We start from the raw sequence: 15776 nt of genomic DNA on the forward strand, positions 1-15776 counted from the left end.
TATTTAATGTTATTATATATAAAATCTAAAATATATTTACTTGATATTATTACTTGTAAAATTTGTTACAGGGCTTTGCCTCTTAAAACCTCTAGGAAAAACGTTTACTACCCCCTTTCAACCCCCACATCGATTTTATAGTGAAAATTAATTTACATATTTTTTTTGCATAAAGATACCTAATTAAGATTGTAAAATTATTTTTATTGAATAAATGAAAAAAATTTCAAAATTCTTTTAATTTCAATGAAACCTTATTATTTATATGTAACATATTACAAATATCATGTGCTATTTAAATATTATCGAGAACAATATAATAAAATATTTTATTAAGTAAATTTATATTTTTTTAAATCAAATATAAAAATCTTATATTTCATAAGTTAATAAAACTTAAAAATCACACATTTTCTTTTAATATCACTTTCTTCCAAAATAACATTCCTTATTAAAATTTAAAACTCCACAAATCAAACATTCCCTTAAAAATCTCTCTCTCTCTCTCTCTCTCTCTCTCTCTCTCTCTCTCTATATATATATATATATATATATATTCCTAAAGTAAGAAATTTGCTCTAAATCACTACATCATTCACATCAAAATTTCCCTAGCTTAACTTAAGTATCCTTCTTAAAATACATACAATTGTCAATGACTTATTAAGGGAAGAAAGAGTCATAATTTATGAGTGGAAGGTCACTCTCATCTATTGTTTGTCATTGATTTATTATGTGAAGAAAGACTCATAATATATAAGTGGAAGATCATTTTCATCTAAGATTCATATATTTTTTTATATAAATTATTAAAAGAAAGGGATTCACTTTGATACAAACCTACACAAAATTTTGTATCTCTTACACATTAATGAAAATTTTAGTAAGTTCTAATATATTTATATCACTTATCATGAATTCAGAAAATATATATTTATTAAGTGAAGAAAGGCTTATGATTTATAAATCTAAATTCATTTCTAATTAACACACTCATTTTGTGAAAAAAAAAAAGGAAAAAAATTATTGAAAAAAAAAAAAAAAAATATATATATATATATATATATAGTAAACAAAGACATAAGATATGACCATGAATTTGGATTTGGGGTTTTGTTGAAGAGCAAATCAAATATTTTGTTGAAGGGCAAATCCCATGGAAAATTTCATGTACCCTAAAAGGGGTGTTAATAATTTTCTTGAGAAAGTGATACGAATATACATCAAGATTATTTAAAAATACCGTAAAATATCTTTCAAGTCAAAAAATTTTATATTCCTTTGGTTTGAAGTCAAAATAATTAACTAATAGGATTTTTATTTTTTTTTCAAAAAATTGGCATTGAAGCTGGCCTATCTTAAGAAAAAAAACGTGTCAGAAAGTGATAGAAAGCCTTCAATTATTTTTAAAAATTAAGTTCACGTAATTGGCTGTTAAAGAGTTTGGTTTCTTTCTCTAACTCTAACAGTAACAGCACTCTCAATCAAACAGGTGTAAATTAATTCTTTATTAACAAATTCTTAAGTCAGAGAGATTCCTTCTTTTTTTTTTAATTTAAGGTAAAAATTTCATGATTTTTGTCCAATATATCTCAAATTAGATTTAATAATTTAAAATATAATTTAAAATTTTAAAAAAATTATAAATAAATTTAATAAATTTAAAATTATATTTTATATTTTTATATTGATATAAAAATAAATTTTATATAAAATATAATATAAATATAATATTTTACATAAATCAATGATACAGATTGTCTCATCTATCTTAAGATTAGACTACTGAATGAAAGCTGATCTGTTTCTTGCGTGTACAATGTTACCAAAGTTTCTGGTTTGGTCAGGTTTCCTTTCCTAATCAGAAATTTTCCTAATAAAAAAACAATTAAATTTCACGCAACTTAACTTAGCATCATCCATGATGTCCTCGAAATGGTGTAACATTGAATAAAACAAATATGAATGATAAAGACGGTTTATAATTTGATTTTAATTGAATTAATTTAATTTAATTAATTGATTGATTATCGAATTAATTTCGATCGATTAATAAAAATAATTTTTAAAAAAATTTAATTTTGATTTATTTGATTTGAAATTGAATTAATCAAAATTTTAATTAAAATATAATATAATTCATATATAAAATAAAAGATATATGGAATTGATTATTTTATTTTATAAATTGTTAAAGTTTTTAATATAATATTTTGATATTTGAATATTTTATTAAGTAGTTTTATTTAATTTATTTAAAAAATGAGAAATTAGGAGTTTAACATATAATTTAATTTAAATATATTTATTATTCAGTTAACAAAAAAAAAAAAATTGAATTGACTGAAACAAATTTAATTGGTTAATTTTTAAAATTAATATTTGAAGTTTGATTAATAAAAATAAAATAAAATAATTTAATTAATTCAATTCAAAATTAACGAAATTAATGAAATAAACACTCTATTAATGAAATCTTCCGAGGAACATATCAGCCGGGTTTCTCCTCCCTCCCCACCATTTGCCCATCAAGGAAAAATGAGGCACCCCAACTTAGATCAAACTCATCAAGGATTCCTCAGCTTTTTGCCAATTAGTCGACTCAGATTGGTGCTGGCATAACTTCAAAAAGTGAGAGAGGTTTGGTAGGGGAATAGGTGATTTGGTAGCTGCAAGAAATTTCAGAGGGGAAGGTGGGTGAGTTACCAGCTTGGACTGTGAAATCATTTTCTATGGTGCCATTGTAGATTTGGATTGATATTCGTTGATTTTTTTGGCCACTGTGATGCAATCATCGGCATCTTTTATTTGCTTCAAGTGATCAGACTAAAATTTAAGATTTTATATTGTTAAATAATTGATATTTTTTCATTTTCCTTTGGTTCCAGCAGTGACAAGTGCAGTCATATACCTTGAAGAGTCCATCTGTTTGAGCTATCTGCTTCAGCCATATTCTTATTTCTCTGCTCTAACTGAGATATATTATGTTTATATATGAATGATTTCCTGGAAATAGTTTGGTTATGTATAAACTTTGAGGATATTATAAAATCTATATACCTAATAATTAATTATATTTTGCATTGATGAAATTAATTTATCGAGCATTATCTGATTTGGTTTCAGAAGACGAGTAGTTTTTCTTGGTTTTTGTTGCATGTACAAGTTCTTTTATTTATAATCAAATAGATGCATTTTTATAAAGACATAATTATTCAAATAGATATTACATAGTTGTTCATATGCCTGTCTGTGCAGACACAATTATCCCAACACAAGTCTCAGGAAATAAGACATAAGATCTTATCATCACACACAAGTTATGTGACATTATTTTGAAAATGTTCCAACACTAGAAAGCTGATCATGTAGTTGAGGTGTCTATTGCATTGGCCTAGGTGCTCTTATCCAGTAAGGGTTTCAGGGTAGAAGAAGCCATTCACTGTCATCCCACCATCAATGCAAATAGTCTGCCCTGTCATATAGGAAGCTGCTGGTAGGCACAGGAACCCCACAAAGGATGACACTTCGTCTGGCTCTCCGATTCGACCCATCGGAGTTCGAGAGATGATGGCTTCCGAGAAATTTTCAATGATCTGCAAGATAATGGAGAATGAAACCAGCTATCAACCCAAGAAAAAACATTTACTTACAACAGTGAAAGTTTTATACAGATCGAGGAACAAAAATATTATACAGATCATTGTTGGTTACTGATCTGAATGATATGATCATGCTGATATAAACATAAAATTAAAGAGTAAACATCGGGGAAAAATATTTTTACAGATTCAACAAGGGGAGTTCGGATGAACCATGGTGCAACAGAATTGACCCTTATATTGTCCTTTGCCCACTCACAAGCCAAGTATTTTGCAAGTTGGTTTATGGCTCCTGCAAACAATGGAGTTAATGACATCTTAAATTCAATCTTTCAATGGAGTAGAGGTTTTATTTTGGCGGGAAAAACACGAAATACTATACCTTTTGTTGCTCCATTTATAGATCCAACACTTACTGTCACCACACCACTAACTGAAGACAGAAAAACAATGCTTCCTCTCCCTGAAGCTTTCAAAAGAGGATATGCAAGTTGGCAAAAGTTGTAAGCAGACTCGAAATTCGTCCCCATGATAAATGAGAAATCTTCTGTTGTGAACTCTGGAGTCGGCTTCGAAATAAATGTCCCCACATTGTTAATCTAGAGCCACACCAAATTTGGCATGATTGGAACCACAGATTTCGCAGGACACAATGCTTGCAGAATGAGAGAAAGCAGAAGAATATATATATATATATATATATATGTTTGGTTACCAGGATGTTGAGTTTTCCATCAAATTTAGAGGAGACAGTGTTCATTAGCTTCTCTCTTTGGGCCTGAGATGATACATCACAGACAGAACCAGTGACCTGAAAACCCTTTGCTTCCCAGTCAAGTAAGCATCTGTTGAGGTCAGTTTCAGTCCGCGAGCATGTGTGGATTCTTGCACCCAGTCCAGCTAATTCCTCTACGATAGCGTAGCTGATCATTTGCAGGTTTCTTGAGATCAGTCAAATTATCAAATGCAAGTTTCATCAATTTCTTCAGATCAGAATGGTAATTGTAATATAATATAACCCTTTATCATCAATTTCCTATAGAGTCAAAATAATATGGAATCACATGAAATCTAGTCTCTTCATCAAAATCCTTACTGGTTTTTTTTGTTGGTCAATTACACCAAGTTTTAACATTGGCTTAAAATCATGATAATAAGATGATAATTGATGTCTACTTTGCTTAATAAGCACAATAACATAAAAATAATAAAAAATAATTTAAAAAATAAATTAATAAAATTTAATGAAAAGATCAATAATTAAAAATAAAATAAAATGAGTATTTATGGGCAAAATATGATTGATGTTTATTGAAAGACGCAAATACCTATAAAATAAAGTACAAGAACATATTCAAATTATTTGAAATTTTGTATACTTTCTTTATGTAACTATGTTTTCGAATTATCAATTTTTATTTAAATTCATATGATTATGTCTTTTGGATTTTAGCATAAAAAAATAAATAGTATATGATATTAGATTAAATAATAAAATATAACGTCTTTCTCATGTCATAAGTTGAGATTTTCTTGTGGGGACTAAACCAGAAAGAAACATATACATTTATACTTTGAATTTAACCAAACCATGAAAAGAAAAATCATATAGTATTGTAGGAGAAAAATAGAGAAATTCAAGGTGAAGAAAAAAGAGAACCCAATTCCTTTGGTTCCACCAGTAACAAGAGCAGTCATGCCATGAAGTGACCATCTGTTGTTCCTGCAACCGCTTACATCTGCTGCCTCATCAGCCATTTCTACTGATCTTCTTATTCCTTCTCTTTGATCTATTTGGCTTCAATCATTGGAATCTCCCTTCTTAAATAGTATCTAGCAGGTTGAAGAGTCTTTCCACAAATTGAGAGGACAAAAGGATAAGCATATAAACAATAAGATTTGAAACGTAACCAATGGAAACTTTCCACAAATCCACACTTGTCATTTATGTAACTCAATTTTCATTTGTTCATTATCATTGCAATAGTACCTTATAATATCTTTTTTTTTTTTTTATAGAAGTTCTCTATATATATATATATATATATGTATATGTGTATGTATACGTATATTCATAATTTTTGTGAGATCAACCCACGAATTTCTTTCCCAAGCAAGTAACAAAAGCAAAAATCAGGACATATTTCTTTCCCAAGAAATCTAAAATCTTTTATGACTATATAATTGATACACTGTTACCCAAGCAATTTACCTGAATGCTCATCTACACCCTTCAATGGAGCTGATGGGCTTGCAAAAACTTCCACAACCTGTCTCATTTATCAACTGCTAAGATATGTGGGTAACCGAGAAATGATCATTGAAATAAAATAAACTACTATCCATCTTTAAGTAGACTTTGAATACTTGCATTATGCATGATACAAGCGTTTACAAATAAATCACTTTTACATGGAATCAAAACCATGCATGGTCACACTTGGATTTATATCTCATCTTCAGCTGATCACTTTACCAGCTAAATGAACCTATATATATAGCTGAGTTACCACCCAATAATGAACCCTTCAAATTAATTGTACCTTATCTTATGCAACAGTTGTGTTGGAGAAAACATCTGCCACCAGAGAGGCTATCTGAGATTTCACAACCTAACCACAATTTCTCAAAACATTGAGCAATAAGACAAACGAAAATTCTGATCAAGAAAGAAAAAATTTCACAAGGAATCAGATAAAACTGCATACATTACATTATATTACATTACTTTGTAGTCGTTTGCAACAATGCTTCCTTTAGCTGACACGATAATATTGAAAGAGCTCTCTGCAGAATAATCTTCTATCAGGGTTGTCTTTAAGAACGTATAGCTAACATCAGTTTGGATTATTTTTTGTAAGAATTCGGGCAGAGACAACGGTTGAGATTGAGACAAGAGGTTGCCGAAGAATGACGTGATGCCATCAAGCACGTTATAAGTAGAAGCACCCGCTGCGTTACCATAATAAACTATTGCCACATGGCCTATGCCCGCAAGTTGAGCAGCTTGGATCACTTGTAAGTCGTCTGATGTGGAGACCGCGGAACTGGGACCACTTTCACCAGGGCCAATAGTGACAACAACTTTGCTGGCATTGCCAATTGCTTTGGCTATTGATTCTGCATCTTGGAAGGTGGATTCTACAGCATTGAGTCGTTTTGATTCTTCATTGGATATGATCTGTAGTGACAACGGATTAGTGTTTGACAGATAAAATTCAGGTCTTTATATGGTCCATAGATGTTACTTTCGGTGTCATTTTGGACAAAAGTTGATGATTTGAGTTGCCAGAATTGCTGAAAATAAGCGGGGGACTATTTTTCAAATGAAATTTGAATTCTCATGTATGAGCATTTGAAATGTCCTATATTGGAAGTTTCTTTGTTTGAAAATTTTCCAAAGTTATTGTATAGCTTCTTAGTCATTAGTTTCTCATTCCAATGACTAATAATACATAATGTTAAATCAATTAAGATTCATTCTTTTGCTATATTTTGAAAATATTCCAACACCTTTTTACATATAATTGTTACATCTAATCTTAGAATGCAATATAGTGTTGAAATTTGTCTCATGACTTCTGATTTGGTTAATAACAATATCCTGTTTCTTCTATTTTGGCAGATTAACATAAACAATTTCCACAAGAATTGGATATATCAACTTGTTCATTGCTCCTTTAACAATTCTATTCGTGTCTATGGTTTAGGATTGCTAACCTTGTATTTGGCAGCAAGAAGAGCCAGCTCTCGTGCAGCAGCAAGTTCTGGCACACCAGCCCGAACAGTGAAACCCTGGCGCAATAATGTCTGTGCATTGCGGATGCCAGCCTGCCCCGTTGCACCAGCAACAAAGGCAGTGCTTGGATCTTTCCTCCTTGGGTTCCCAAACAATAAGCCTGTAGAAGGTTTAATCACAACTGGCACTAAAGTTTTCACGTCAGGTACCTTGCCGAAATTGAAACGGAAAGGACTAGAATTGCCTGAATCTACAGTTTGGCCTTCTTCGGGATTGCCTTTAGCTTTTCCAAGCTGAAAAGGACCGGAGCTTTTGGCAACACTGTGAATCTTGGGTTCATGAGGGATAGCCTTGACTAGGGCGTGTTGTTTGAGGTGAGAGTTGGAGCCATGGATATGGTTAAATTCTAGTACTATTCTCTGTATGTTACTATTGTCTAGGTCATAGTTCTCGATGCCTGTGGCTATGGCAACCGAACTGTGTTTTTTCCAGATGAGAAAGCGTGATGGCAAGCTATCAAATAGAGATGAGCCACGTAGTCAATTTTTTCTACTAAAGGAAATTGGACACCAGATTTAATGCGTGCTGAACCACCAGAAAATGACAGATCCGTCAGCAGTTCATTTGGTTTCGAGCAAGCTTAATCCACTGATTACAGTCGGATAAGCATGGTCCACATAAACAGAAGGACAACAGCTTTATGCGAACAGAAATCCAGATTAATTAAGACGAATCAGAGTTTTCAGGTTTAAATCTTTTCGGTTTTGGGACTTTTTAACAGAAACGAAATTCTATTTCCATGAACTGGGTAAATTACCTAATTATATCAGGTTCCTGAATATCAACCAATAAACAATTGGCAAATTAGCAAAGATACTGATTCTAGTAGAGCAAATAATCACCTCTAGAGCAGGCAACAGAACACTTGTGAACAGAAAAAACTAGAACTGCCACTCATCCATTGAAGGCCTTGGATGAATCCTACAACCAGATGGCTGTTTGGATCAACCTGGTTTTCAGGCTGGTCCTCTTCCCATCTTTCTCTGAACATGAAAATAAATAATTTCTCGAGAAAGAGAAGTCAGGGAAAATTACATTTGCTACTCTGTCCGATTCAGAAGTTACTAACAGATCCCATTGTAAATAGACACCACATGGATAGAAGCTAGTGTCAACTGTCATCAACCACCAATAATGACAAAACTAAAATTATCTGCACTCGAAAAATCTACCTCAACCCCAGAAGCTTAACAGCGCATAAAACCATTTCACCATCCAAAGATTCTCTTTAGTAGCTTCGTGAAAATGAAAAAGATGTGAAATTGCTGTACAAATTAAGAATGAACAAGAACCAACCAAAATGTGACCGTACTAGAAATTTCCGAGGCGGGGGGATAAGTTACTCTACCAACTGCCAAGATAAAGAGACCATGGCATATGATAAGACAACTCCGTTTAGTTAAGCTTTCAAGATGCTACATCCTGCTCAAGCTCAACTTTCACCGCCTCCACCTTTTAACTATAGTATATTCCTTTGCAACAAAGCCACCAATACCGATTCAGGGCATTTGATAAATGCTTAGAAGTTAGAACCCAAATAGTTGAGACATAATGAAGAAGCATGGCAGATAGACCCTCACTAACAAGTATGAAATCATCAACACCCCATCAAGAAAGGAGAAAAAGCAGCATCACATGGCGATTGAAGGATCACCAAATATAACTATGCATAAGAAAGATTTTCATTCTAGCCGTATTTCAAACATACACTACATTTCAAACATAGGCCATATTGCAACTCATGCCCAACAACCTAGAACCCAAAAGGCTCAGATTTGATTATAATGACATTCCAGACCCGTAGCTGATTAGGAAATTCCAATAAATCAATACCCTTAAGATTTTAAGCAATATTCTCATACAGAGTTAATCATTGCAAATAAATACATGACAATGTCATCAGCAGAACAGCACAAGTCTGAGAACCAGCAATAATTTAAGATAAAAATGTCCCAGCAACAACTATCAAGCTGCCAACCATAGAGGTTAAACCAAACAGTGAGAAAGTAGTTAGTTAGTATTAATGAACAAAGAGGATTCGTCTCCAGACTGATTTCTTCTCCTAAAGAACCCATAAAAGAATGAAAACTCCGCACCTGAATTGAAGTTCAATTGGAGATCTGCACATGGCCTGCTCAACCAAGTCATCTAGTTGAAAATAAATTTATCTACCAATTGACCATAAAGGTGATTTAGCAATCTCATATTAATGCATCAGAAAAGACTATGTAACGTTTCATTTCTAAATAAACAACCTATTTGATCATACAGACCAGTTTAATTTCGACCCACAGGCATAAGTCATACTCACATTTCACATCAATTACATCAAATAAGTCAACCACAAAAATTAATCAAGGCAACAACACGCCTTCAAAGTTCACACCCATCATGACAAATTATGAGGAAAACAAATTCCCAATTAAGGGAAAACAGTTATTACCAGAAATCTAGCAGCAAGGTCTGCATAAAGTTGCAACAGAAAAGCTCAGGAAATCGTCATTTATCCATTCCAGCTGCCAGCAGTAAACACAAACTACATTAAGCAGTAACCAATATAGAGACACTCCAATTTGAAACATAAAATTCCTATCAAACTTTAAATGTATCAGCTGAACGAGAACAAAGATAAATAACATATTAGCGTTCAAAACACAAGATTCAGCGACTAATGCCCTTCTTTGCTTTGAGTGATTCAAGTGCCTTCTTCCTTAACTCAATTTCAAGCTGCTTCTGTTCAGTCTCTGCCTCTTTATCATCAGTTGGATGAGACTTCATCCTTGCCGCATGTTCACCATCTGAATTAGAGTCAACATCTTGATCTTTCATTTTAAGCTTCTTTGCATTCCGTTCTTCTCTTCTGCGACGCCGCTCCTCACGACGTCTACGCTTCTCCTCCTTTCTTAATCTCTTTTCTTCCTTCCTCCTCCTCTTAGCCTCTTTCCTGTTCTCAATTTCAGAATCATAGCTAGAATCGCCATCTGAAGTAACTTCACGCCTCTCAGACCTTTTATGCTTTCTCTTTTCCTTATACTTAGTTCTGCACTTATCACTTTCTTCAGAACCTGATTCCAATCCACGGTTATTATGATCAACCTTTTCAAGCAACATTGGTGAAGCTTCTGCTTTGTGGTGTTGATCACTGTCCTTCAAATTATTTTGACGGGAACGGCTCCTCTCATCAGATCTTTTTCCTTCTCCAAGGTGTGATTCACTTTGCTTCTCGCCTTGAAATGAGTCCTCAGATAATGCTGGTGATCTCTGTCGATCAGGAGTTCCCAAATGAACCACTTTTCCAGAGGACCTCTCACTGAGAGGAATGAGCTAGAATAGTCAGGCCTCTACGTACTGATAATCAAACAAGAATAACGTTATGGTTGTGACAAAATAATACCTCTTCATTTCAAGGTCTTTCTTTCTCGATTCTGTAGACAGACTGCCTGTCAATCGTTCGGGAGTATGAACCTTCCTAGGAGAAACCCTCTGCTTACTGACTGGTGGTGAATGCCTATAGAGAAATTAGACCAAAACAAATTGAACATTCATCATCTAACAAGAACCAACAGAAGCACTAAAATAGTCAGAAAAATGATTAATTTGGAATCTAACCTGCTTCTGCTGGCTTCATTTTTTCTCCCAGTACCTTGACTGTCCCGCTGACCTCTCAATTCTCTTGGTTTCCATTCAGGACTAAAGCTATCATTATGAGCAATTTGCTCCCTCCTTTGCTTCATAGGACTCTCATATGGACTCGAAGACCTTCAGAATCAACAATGTAAAAAATAAATAACTTGCATAAGCATGGATACTCAATAAAAATGTACTGGATTATGATACAAACAAAACATCTCAAAGCAAAGTTTAATAAATTACCTCCTATCTTCATTAGCAGATCGATTCCTCACATGTGACGGAGATTCAGAGACAGGAGACTTATTCTGTGATAAGGCCGGCACTTTATCACCTGCATCCCTCTGATCCATAAGATCTCTACGTGGGGGTCTAACACTAGAGGGTCTAAGTCCCACAGGAGACAACTTTCCACGCATTCTGCACCATAGAATTTTGCAATAGACTTTAGACTGCTCCGCAAATTCAATTTAAGAAGTTTCAAATAAACAAAATCTCTATGAAGAGGATGTCAACATACCGTTGTCTTTCTCTAGGAGAAAGCAAAGGTGATCTTCGTTTCTTTGGAGATCTCCTAACTGGTGAAGATCTATGTTGCACAGGAGACAAAGAACTTGATTGATAAGGTGAAGGAGACTTACCATGAGGAGTTATTGACCTACGACCAGAAGCAAGTGATCTACGTCGCACAAGAGATGATGACCTACGTCGGGGTGTTGATGAAGATCTGTGATGCCGCTGTCGCACAGGAGAGGGTAATCTACGTTGCAAGGGTGATGGAGATCTACGGCGCACAAGCAATGGAGATCTACGGCGTTTAGGTGAAGGAGATATGCATTGCCCAGGCGAGCGAGATCTACAGCGTACAGGTGAACGAGATCTATAATGCATGGGTGATGGAGATCTGCGACGTCGAACAGGAGATCGTGATCTGCGACGTCGAATTGATAATGGAGATCTATGATGTCGGATAGGTGATGGTGATCTATGACGTCGGAAAGGTGAGGGTGATCTATGACGTCGGATGGGTGATCGGGATCTACGATGCACAGATGTAGGTGACCTGCGCTGGTAAGGAGAACGTAATCTACGTCTTACAGGAGATGGTGATCTGCGAAGTGAACGAGAATGAGATCTTCGCCTGGAATAAGATGGTCTTTGTCTTGAAGGAGAGCGTGATGATCGAGGTGTATGCCTAGACCTAGGAGTTAGAGATTGCCTTCTTGGGGAACGATACATCCTATCAGTTGAAATAGAGCGCCGCCAAGGTTGAGGTGATCTAGATACACTCCTAGACTTCTGTTTGTCGCTGCATGTAAATTCAGATGCTTAAATCTCAAAAAAAATCTTACACTAATGGAACACTAATAAAGATCAGAAGCATAAAAATTAAACATGTAATCACCCATTTTAAGGATAGAAAGGTTAACACACAAATTTTCTCATGGCCCAATGATCTGAGTGCATTTATGATTTACTTTTAGATTGAGAGAACATACTCTGAATAGCTTCTCGAATTAGAAAATGATCTGCTGACTGATCGAGAAAGCAATGTTCTGCATATGAAACCCAAGATATTTAATAAACATGTTTTTTGAATGCAATCCAAACAATACAATTAAAACCTAGCAGTGATTAAATTACCGAGGGGATGGAGAAAAGTCAGTTGAACGTGGAGATTTAGAAACTCTGCAAGAGATTAATACATCATAAGTGTTCTAAAAATTAAAAATTCCTAGTTTTAAATAAACTGCATTGATTTACTTCAATAAATATCTTTTCTATTCAAAAACCACTTCCTAATAATCCCTCAACTTACTGAGCTTAACCATTTGGGAAGAAAAGGCTACAAATTCAAACCATTTTAATGGACAATCTCAAACTTCAACAAATATGAAATTGTTTACAACTTTGGATTTCCAATTTTGGGATTGGGGGGGGGGAACAGGCCTATAGAATGAACAAAACCCACCTAAAATCACATGGCCCAAAACTGAATGTACCGAGAAAGAAATAATAAATAAATTCTTAATCCCCCACCCCCCAAAAGAAAACCCCAAACTAACAAAAGCAGCAAATTTTCAGGTGATATTGGTACTATTTGATAAGTTCAAAAGTGACCTATGATAACCCATAGACAGAAAGAAAAAATGCACCAAATCAAAGAAAAAACTCCTCAGTCCTCACCTCCTCCTTCCGACACCATTCCTTTGGTCAGCATCTCTCTCATCCTCAGGATGTGCACTTGAACCTTTTGGCATATTCTTTGAGAATGGATCCAACTCCACATCACCAGCCTTCGCTTCATCACCATCGTCCTACAGTAGTTTGAGGTAAAGGACATGAACCCAAATAATTGCAGAAGGTAGCTGAATGCCATAAGAAACACAAACGAAAGTTAAAACCAAAAACCCAACCCTATACATTGCAACTCCAGCATGAAAAACTTAGTATTACCATCTTCCTCAATCTCTCTTGTTCAAGTTCTCTACTTTCCTTTTCTTTCTTCTTCTGAATCTCATTTGCTATCCGGTCTGACTCTGCCTGCAGCCACCCATGACAATATTGTTAAACAAGAAACAAGAATACTAACATGATCGCAAACCACACTCCTAGAAATATTTTAACCTTTTTCTTCCTAGTTTCTTCTTCTTTGGCATCCAAGAATTGTTGAGGAACACCACTTGCATTTCTCTGTGCACTAAGCAGAAGGATCCAAAGCTCTTTCATAAACTTTCCTGTATTCTTTTCCATGAATCCAGTGAGGGATATCTGAACTTGCTTGCCATTAACTTCCTGCAGTGGAGGCAACAACAAGATGAACTATAAACAACATTGCACCATTATCAAAAATCGTAGTAGCAAACACTTTGCAGGAAGCCACAGAATAGAGATACAGCTCACAACTCAAGGAAAAGATCTAATGTGTAAGCCACCCGCCCAAGGCAATGATCTACTAACAAGAAGTATATCTTGAAGCTACTAACCCCACAGCTAGCAGTATCACTTCCGAACCACGTCAAACTATAAAACTACACACATTACCAGAGAAAAAAAAAAAGATAGGGGGAATACATTATATTACCTTTCCATCGAGAAGACCGTAGATGAAGTTAATAAGAACTTCATCTTCGAAACCAAGAAGCTCAGTTACCCGAGTAGCAATCCAAGGTCTAATAACATCCATCTTAACCTTCGTCATGTCAACCTAGAAAAACAACAATTTTTTTTTTTTTAGTTTTGATGAAATTAAACACTAAAATAGAACATTAAAACCATTAATTGTGTCAAATTCTAATGGAAAAATCAATAATAATGTATTTAAAAGCGAACCAGATGCTCCAATTCAGGAGCAAATTTCTGTGATTTCAGTAGCTTCGCTTGCTTATTGGAGAATCGAGTGTCTTGATCAGCCGAAGTACCCTAATTTAAAAAACAAAAAAATTAGTCGGAACCGATTCAATTGCAAAGATCTGAGCAACACACACGAGAAAATATATATAATAATTACCCGGAAAAATCCGCCCGACATTTTCTAGGGTTTGAAGATCGATTCTTTCCTTGAGATGGTGAGATGAGAGAAATACTTGTTAGAGAGAGCAATAGATTTGTACTTGAATTCTACGCCATGAATTGCTAGAGCTTGGGGATTAAATCGAATGGAAAGGGAAATTCGAAAAAAATGTCTGTGGAGACGCAAGAGGAGAGCGAATATCTTGTTTGATTTGGGCTTTTAGTGTTTTAGGGTTGGATTGTTTTTCGGATAGATGGTTGTTGAAATTGATATTTATTGGGCAGGCCTTCGTTCTAGTGGAATTACAACTTTGTCCCTTCTTGGGTGTTGGGTCAAATGGGTTTCTTCGATTTGATCTGAATTTGATTGGGTTGGGTTGAGAGGGTCTCCGATTTTTCGTCAATTAAGGACGATAATAATTTAAATTTGATTGAATTTAATTTGATTTTTTTAAATTACATATAATATTATAAATTTTTAAAATTCGATTTAAATTTGAATTATATTTTTTGAAATTAATTTAATTTAAATTAAATTTTATCAATTCAGTTCGATTAAATTTGATTTATTAATTTTTAATTTATTAATTTTTATATATTATTTTAATAAAATTTTAATATATTTAAATAGATTTTTATATAAAATAATTATTTTTATTTTATAAAAATTTAAATATATATAAATTAATAAAAATATATAATTCAATTTTATTTAATTTTTTATATTTTAATTTAAATTTTGATTCAAACTTAATATATATATATATATATTTAATATCTAATTTTAATCTGAACCAAATAAAACTATTAATTGAAATCAAACTGTATATTATAATTTTAAATTAATTTTAAATTTTTTTAAATTTTTTTCTCATCAACCGTTAGCCCAAAAATACAAGAGTTTTTAAGGATATCTTCATATTTGTCGAAAGGGACAAAACTGATACGAGGTTGTTTTGGTTACATAGAGTTGCAAGTAACGATCGACTCCAAAGACAAGACAAAAGATTACATCCATTGGATCAGGAAATGATGCGTACTATGCTCTTATTATTATTCAGGGAAAATATGCTTTTGTCGTTTCCATCTTATATGTGGATATTAAAGGAGATTTTTTAAAACTAAAAAATAAGTTTTTTTTTTTTTTAATCATCTTAGAAAATTTTGATGATTCATCCAGCAAAGATATTTCGTCATTTAGGAAAAAAAATTCGTCATTTATGTATGATACT

General features: G+C 33.6%; 3 protein-coding genes and 1 long non-coding RNA gene across 12 annotated transcripts; 1 reads left to right on the forward strand and 3 right to left on the reverse strand.

Moving 5' to 3' along the window:
- The first annotated feature begins 2438 nt into the window (after window positions 1–2438).
- LOC149514775 (uncharacterized) lies at window positions 2439–3346 on the forward strand. Its single transcript, XR_016328322.1, has 2 exons — window positions 2439–2697; window positions 2889–3346. It is a non-coding gene; the product is annotated as an uncharacterized LOC149514775 (long non-coding RNA).
- On the reverse strand, window positions 3167–5460 carry LOC111301370 (tropinone reductase homolog At2g29290-like). 2 transcript variants are annotated; one of them, XM_022896976.2, is made up of 5 exons: window positions 5263–5460; window positions 4414–4525; window positions 3985–4201; window positions 3788–3894; window positions 3167–3596 (listed from the first exon to the last, which is right to left on the reverse strand). In XM_022896976.2, the coding sequence occupies exons 1-5, from the start codon at window positions 5358–5360 to the stop codon at window positions 3405–3407; spliced, it is 726 nt and encodes a 241-aa protein (XP_022752711.2). In that variant the 5' UTR covers window positions 5361–5460; the 3' UTR covers window positions 3167–3404. The 2 variants fall into 2 exon arrangements, with proteins under 2 accessions (XP_022752711.2, XP_022752710.2); XM_022896975.2 differs by having other exon boundaries at window positions 4318–4525.
- Window positions 5320–9983, reverse strand: LOC111302468 (protein PLASTID TRANSCRIPTIONALLY ACTIVE 16, chloroplastic-like). Of its 6 annotated transcripts, none has more exons than XR_016328320.1 (7): window positions 9845–9983; window positions 9498–9532; window positions 7323–7501; window positions 6316–6783; window positions 6146–6214; window positions 5815–5888; window positions 5362–5452 (listed from the first exon to the last, which is right to left on the reverse strand). XR_016328320.1 is itself a non-coding variant. In XM_089744821.1 (6 exons), exons 1-5 carry the CDS (start codon window positions 9868–9870, stop codon window positions 6152–6154), a joined length of 756 nt encoding a protein of 251 aa, XP_089600947.1. In that variant the 5' UTR covers window positions 9871–9983; the 3' UTR covers window positions 5320–5452; window positions 6146–6151. The 6 variants fall into 6 exon arrangements, 1 of the variants encoding a protein (XP_089600947.1); XR_016328317.1 differs by having other exon boundaries at window positions 5373–5452; window positions 5815–5872; window positions 6331–6783; XM_089744821.1 differs by lacking the exon at window positions 5815–5888 and having other exon boundaries at window positions 5320–5452; window positions 6331–6783.
- On the reverse strand, window positions 9890–14792 carry LOC111301369 (uncharacterized). Of its 3 annotated transcripts, XM_022896974.2 has the most exons (13): window positions 14543–14792; window positions 14365–14454; window positions 14117–14239; window positions 13660–13827; window positions 13489–13575; window positions 13219–13349; window positions 12676–12720; window positions 12531–12587; window positions 11552–12340; window positions 11275–11451; window positions 11011–11160; window positions 10796–10909; window positions 9890–10711 (listed from the first exon to the last, which is right to left on the reverse strand). In XM_022896974.2, the coding sequence occupies exons 1-13, from the start codon at window positions 14561–14563 to the stop codon at window positions 10063–10065; spliced, it is 2601 nt and encodes an 866-aa protein (XP_022752709.2). In that variant the 5' UTR covers window positions 14564–14792; the 3' UTR covers window positions 9890–10062. The 3 variants fall into 3 exon arrangements, with proteins under 3 accessions (XP_022752709.2, XP_089600945.1, XP_089600946.1); XM_089744819.1 differs by lacking the exon at window positions 12676–12720; XM_089744820.1 differs by lacking the exons at window positions 12531–12587; window positions 12676–12720.
- Between the last annotated feature and the right edge of the window lie 984 nt (window positions 14793–15776).

The sequence above is a fragment of the Durio zibethinus genome, chromosome 15 (genome assembly GCF_047325235.1).
Source record: "Durio zibethinus cultivar Kanyao isolate XHJ-2024 chromosome 15, ASM4732523v1, whole genome shotgun sequence".
NCBI lineage: Eukaryota > Viridiplantae > Streptophyta > Magnoliopsida > Malvales > Malvaceae > Durio > Durio zibethinus.

What these genes read in the sequence shown, in the direction of transcription:
- LOC111301369 (XM_022896974.2), bottom strand. Translation starts at nt 14,563, where the DNA reads ATGTCGGGCGGATTTTTCCGG. An exon ending in ACGGTCTTCTCGATGGAAAG is followed by an intron (nt 13,828 to 14,116) that starts GTAATATAATGT and finishes CCTCCACTGCAG; the next exon opens with GAAGTTAATGGCAAGCAAGT. An exon ending in AAGAAACTAGGAAGAAAAAG is followed by an intron (nt 13,576 to 13,659) that starts GTTAAAATATTT and finishes GGGTGGCTGCAG; the next exon opens with GCAGAGTCAGACCGGATAGC.
- LOC111302468 (XM_089744821.1), bottom strand. Translation starts at nt 9,870, where the DNA reads ATGCAGACCTTGCTGCTAGATTTCTG. An exon ending in ACCTTGCTGCTAGATTTCTG is followed by an intron (nt 9,533 to 9,844) that starts GTAATAACTGTT and finishes TTGGTTGAGCAG; the next exon opens with GCCATGTGCAGATCTCCAAT. An exon ending in TTGTTGCAAACGACTACAAA is followed by an intron (nt 6,215 to 6,330) that starts GTAATGTAATAT and finishes AATTGTGGTTAG; the next exon opens with GTTGTGAAATCTCAGATAGC.
- LOC111301370 (XM_022896975.2), bottom strand. Translation starts at nt 5,360, where the DNA reads ATGGCTGATGAGGCAGCAGATGTAAGCGGTTGCAGGAACAACAGATGG. An exon ending in TATAAATGGAGCAACAAAAG is followed by an intron (nt 3,895 to 3,984) that starts GTATAGTATTTC and finishes CATTGTTTGCAG; the next exon opens with GAGCCATAAACCAACTTGCA. An exon ending in GAACTCCCCTTGTTGAATCT is followed by an intron (nt 3,597 to 3,787) that starts GTAAAAATATTT and finishes ATTATCTTGCAG; the next exon opens with ATCATTGAAAATTTCTCGGA.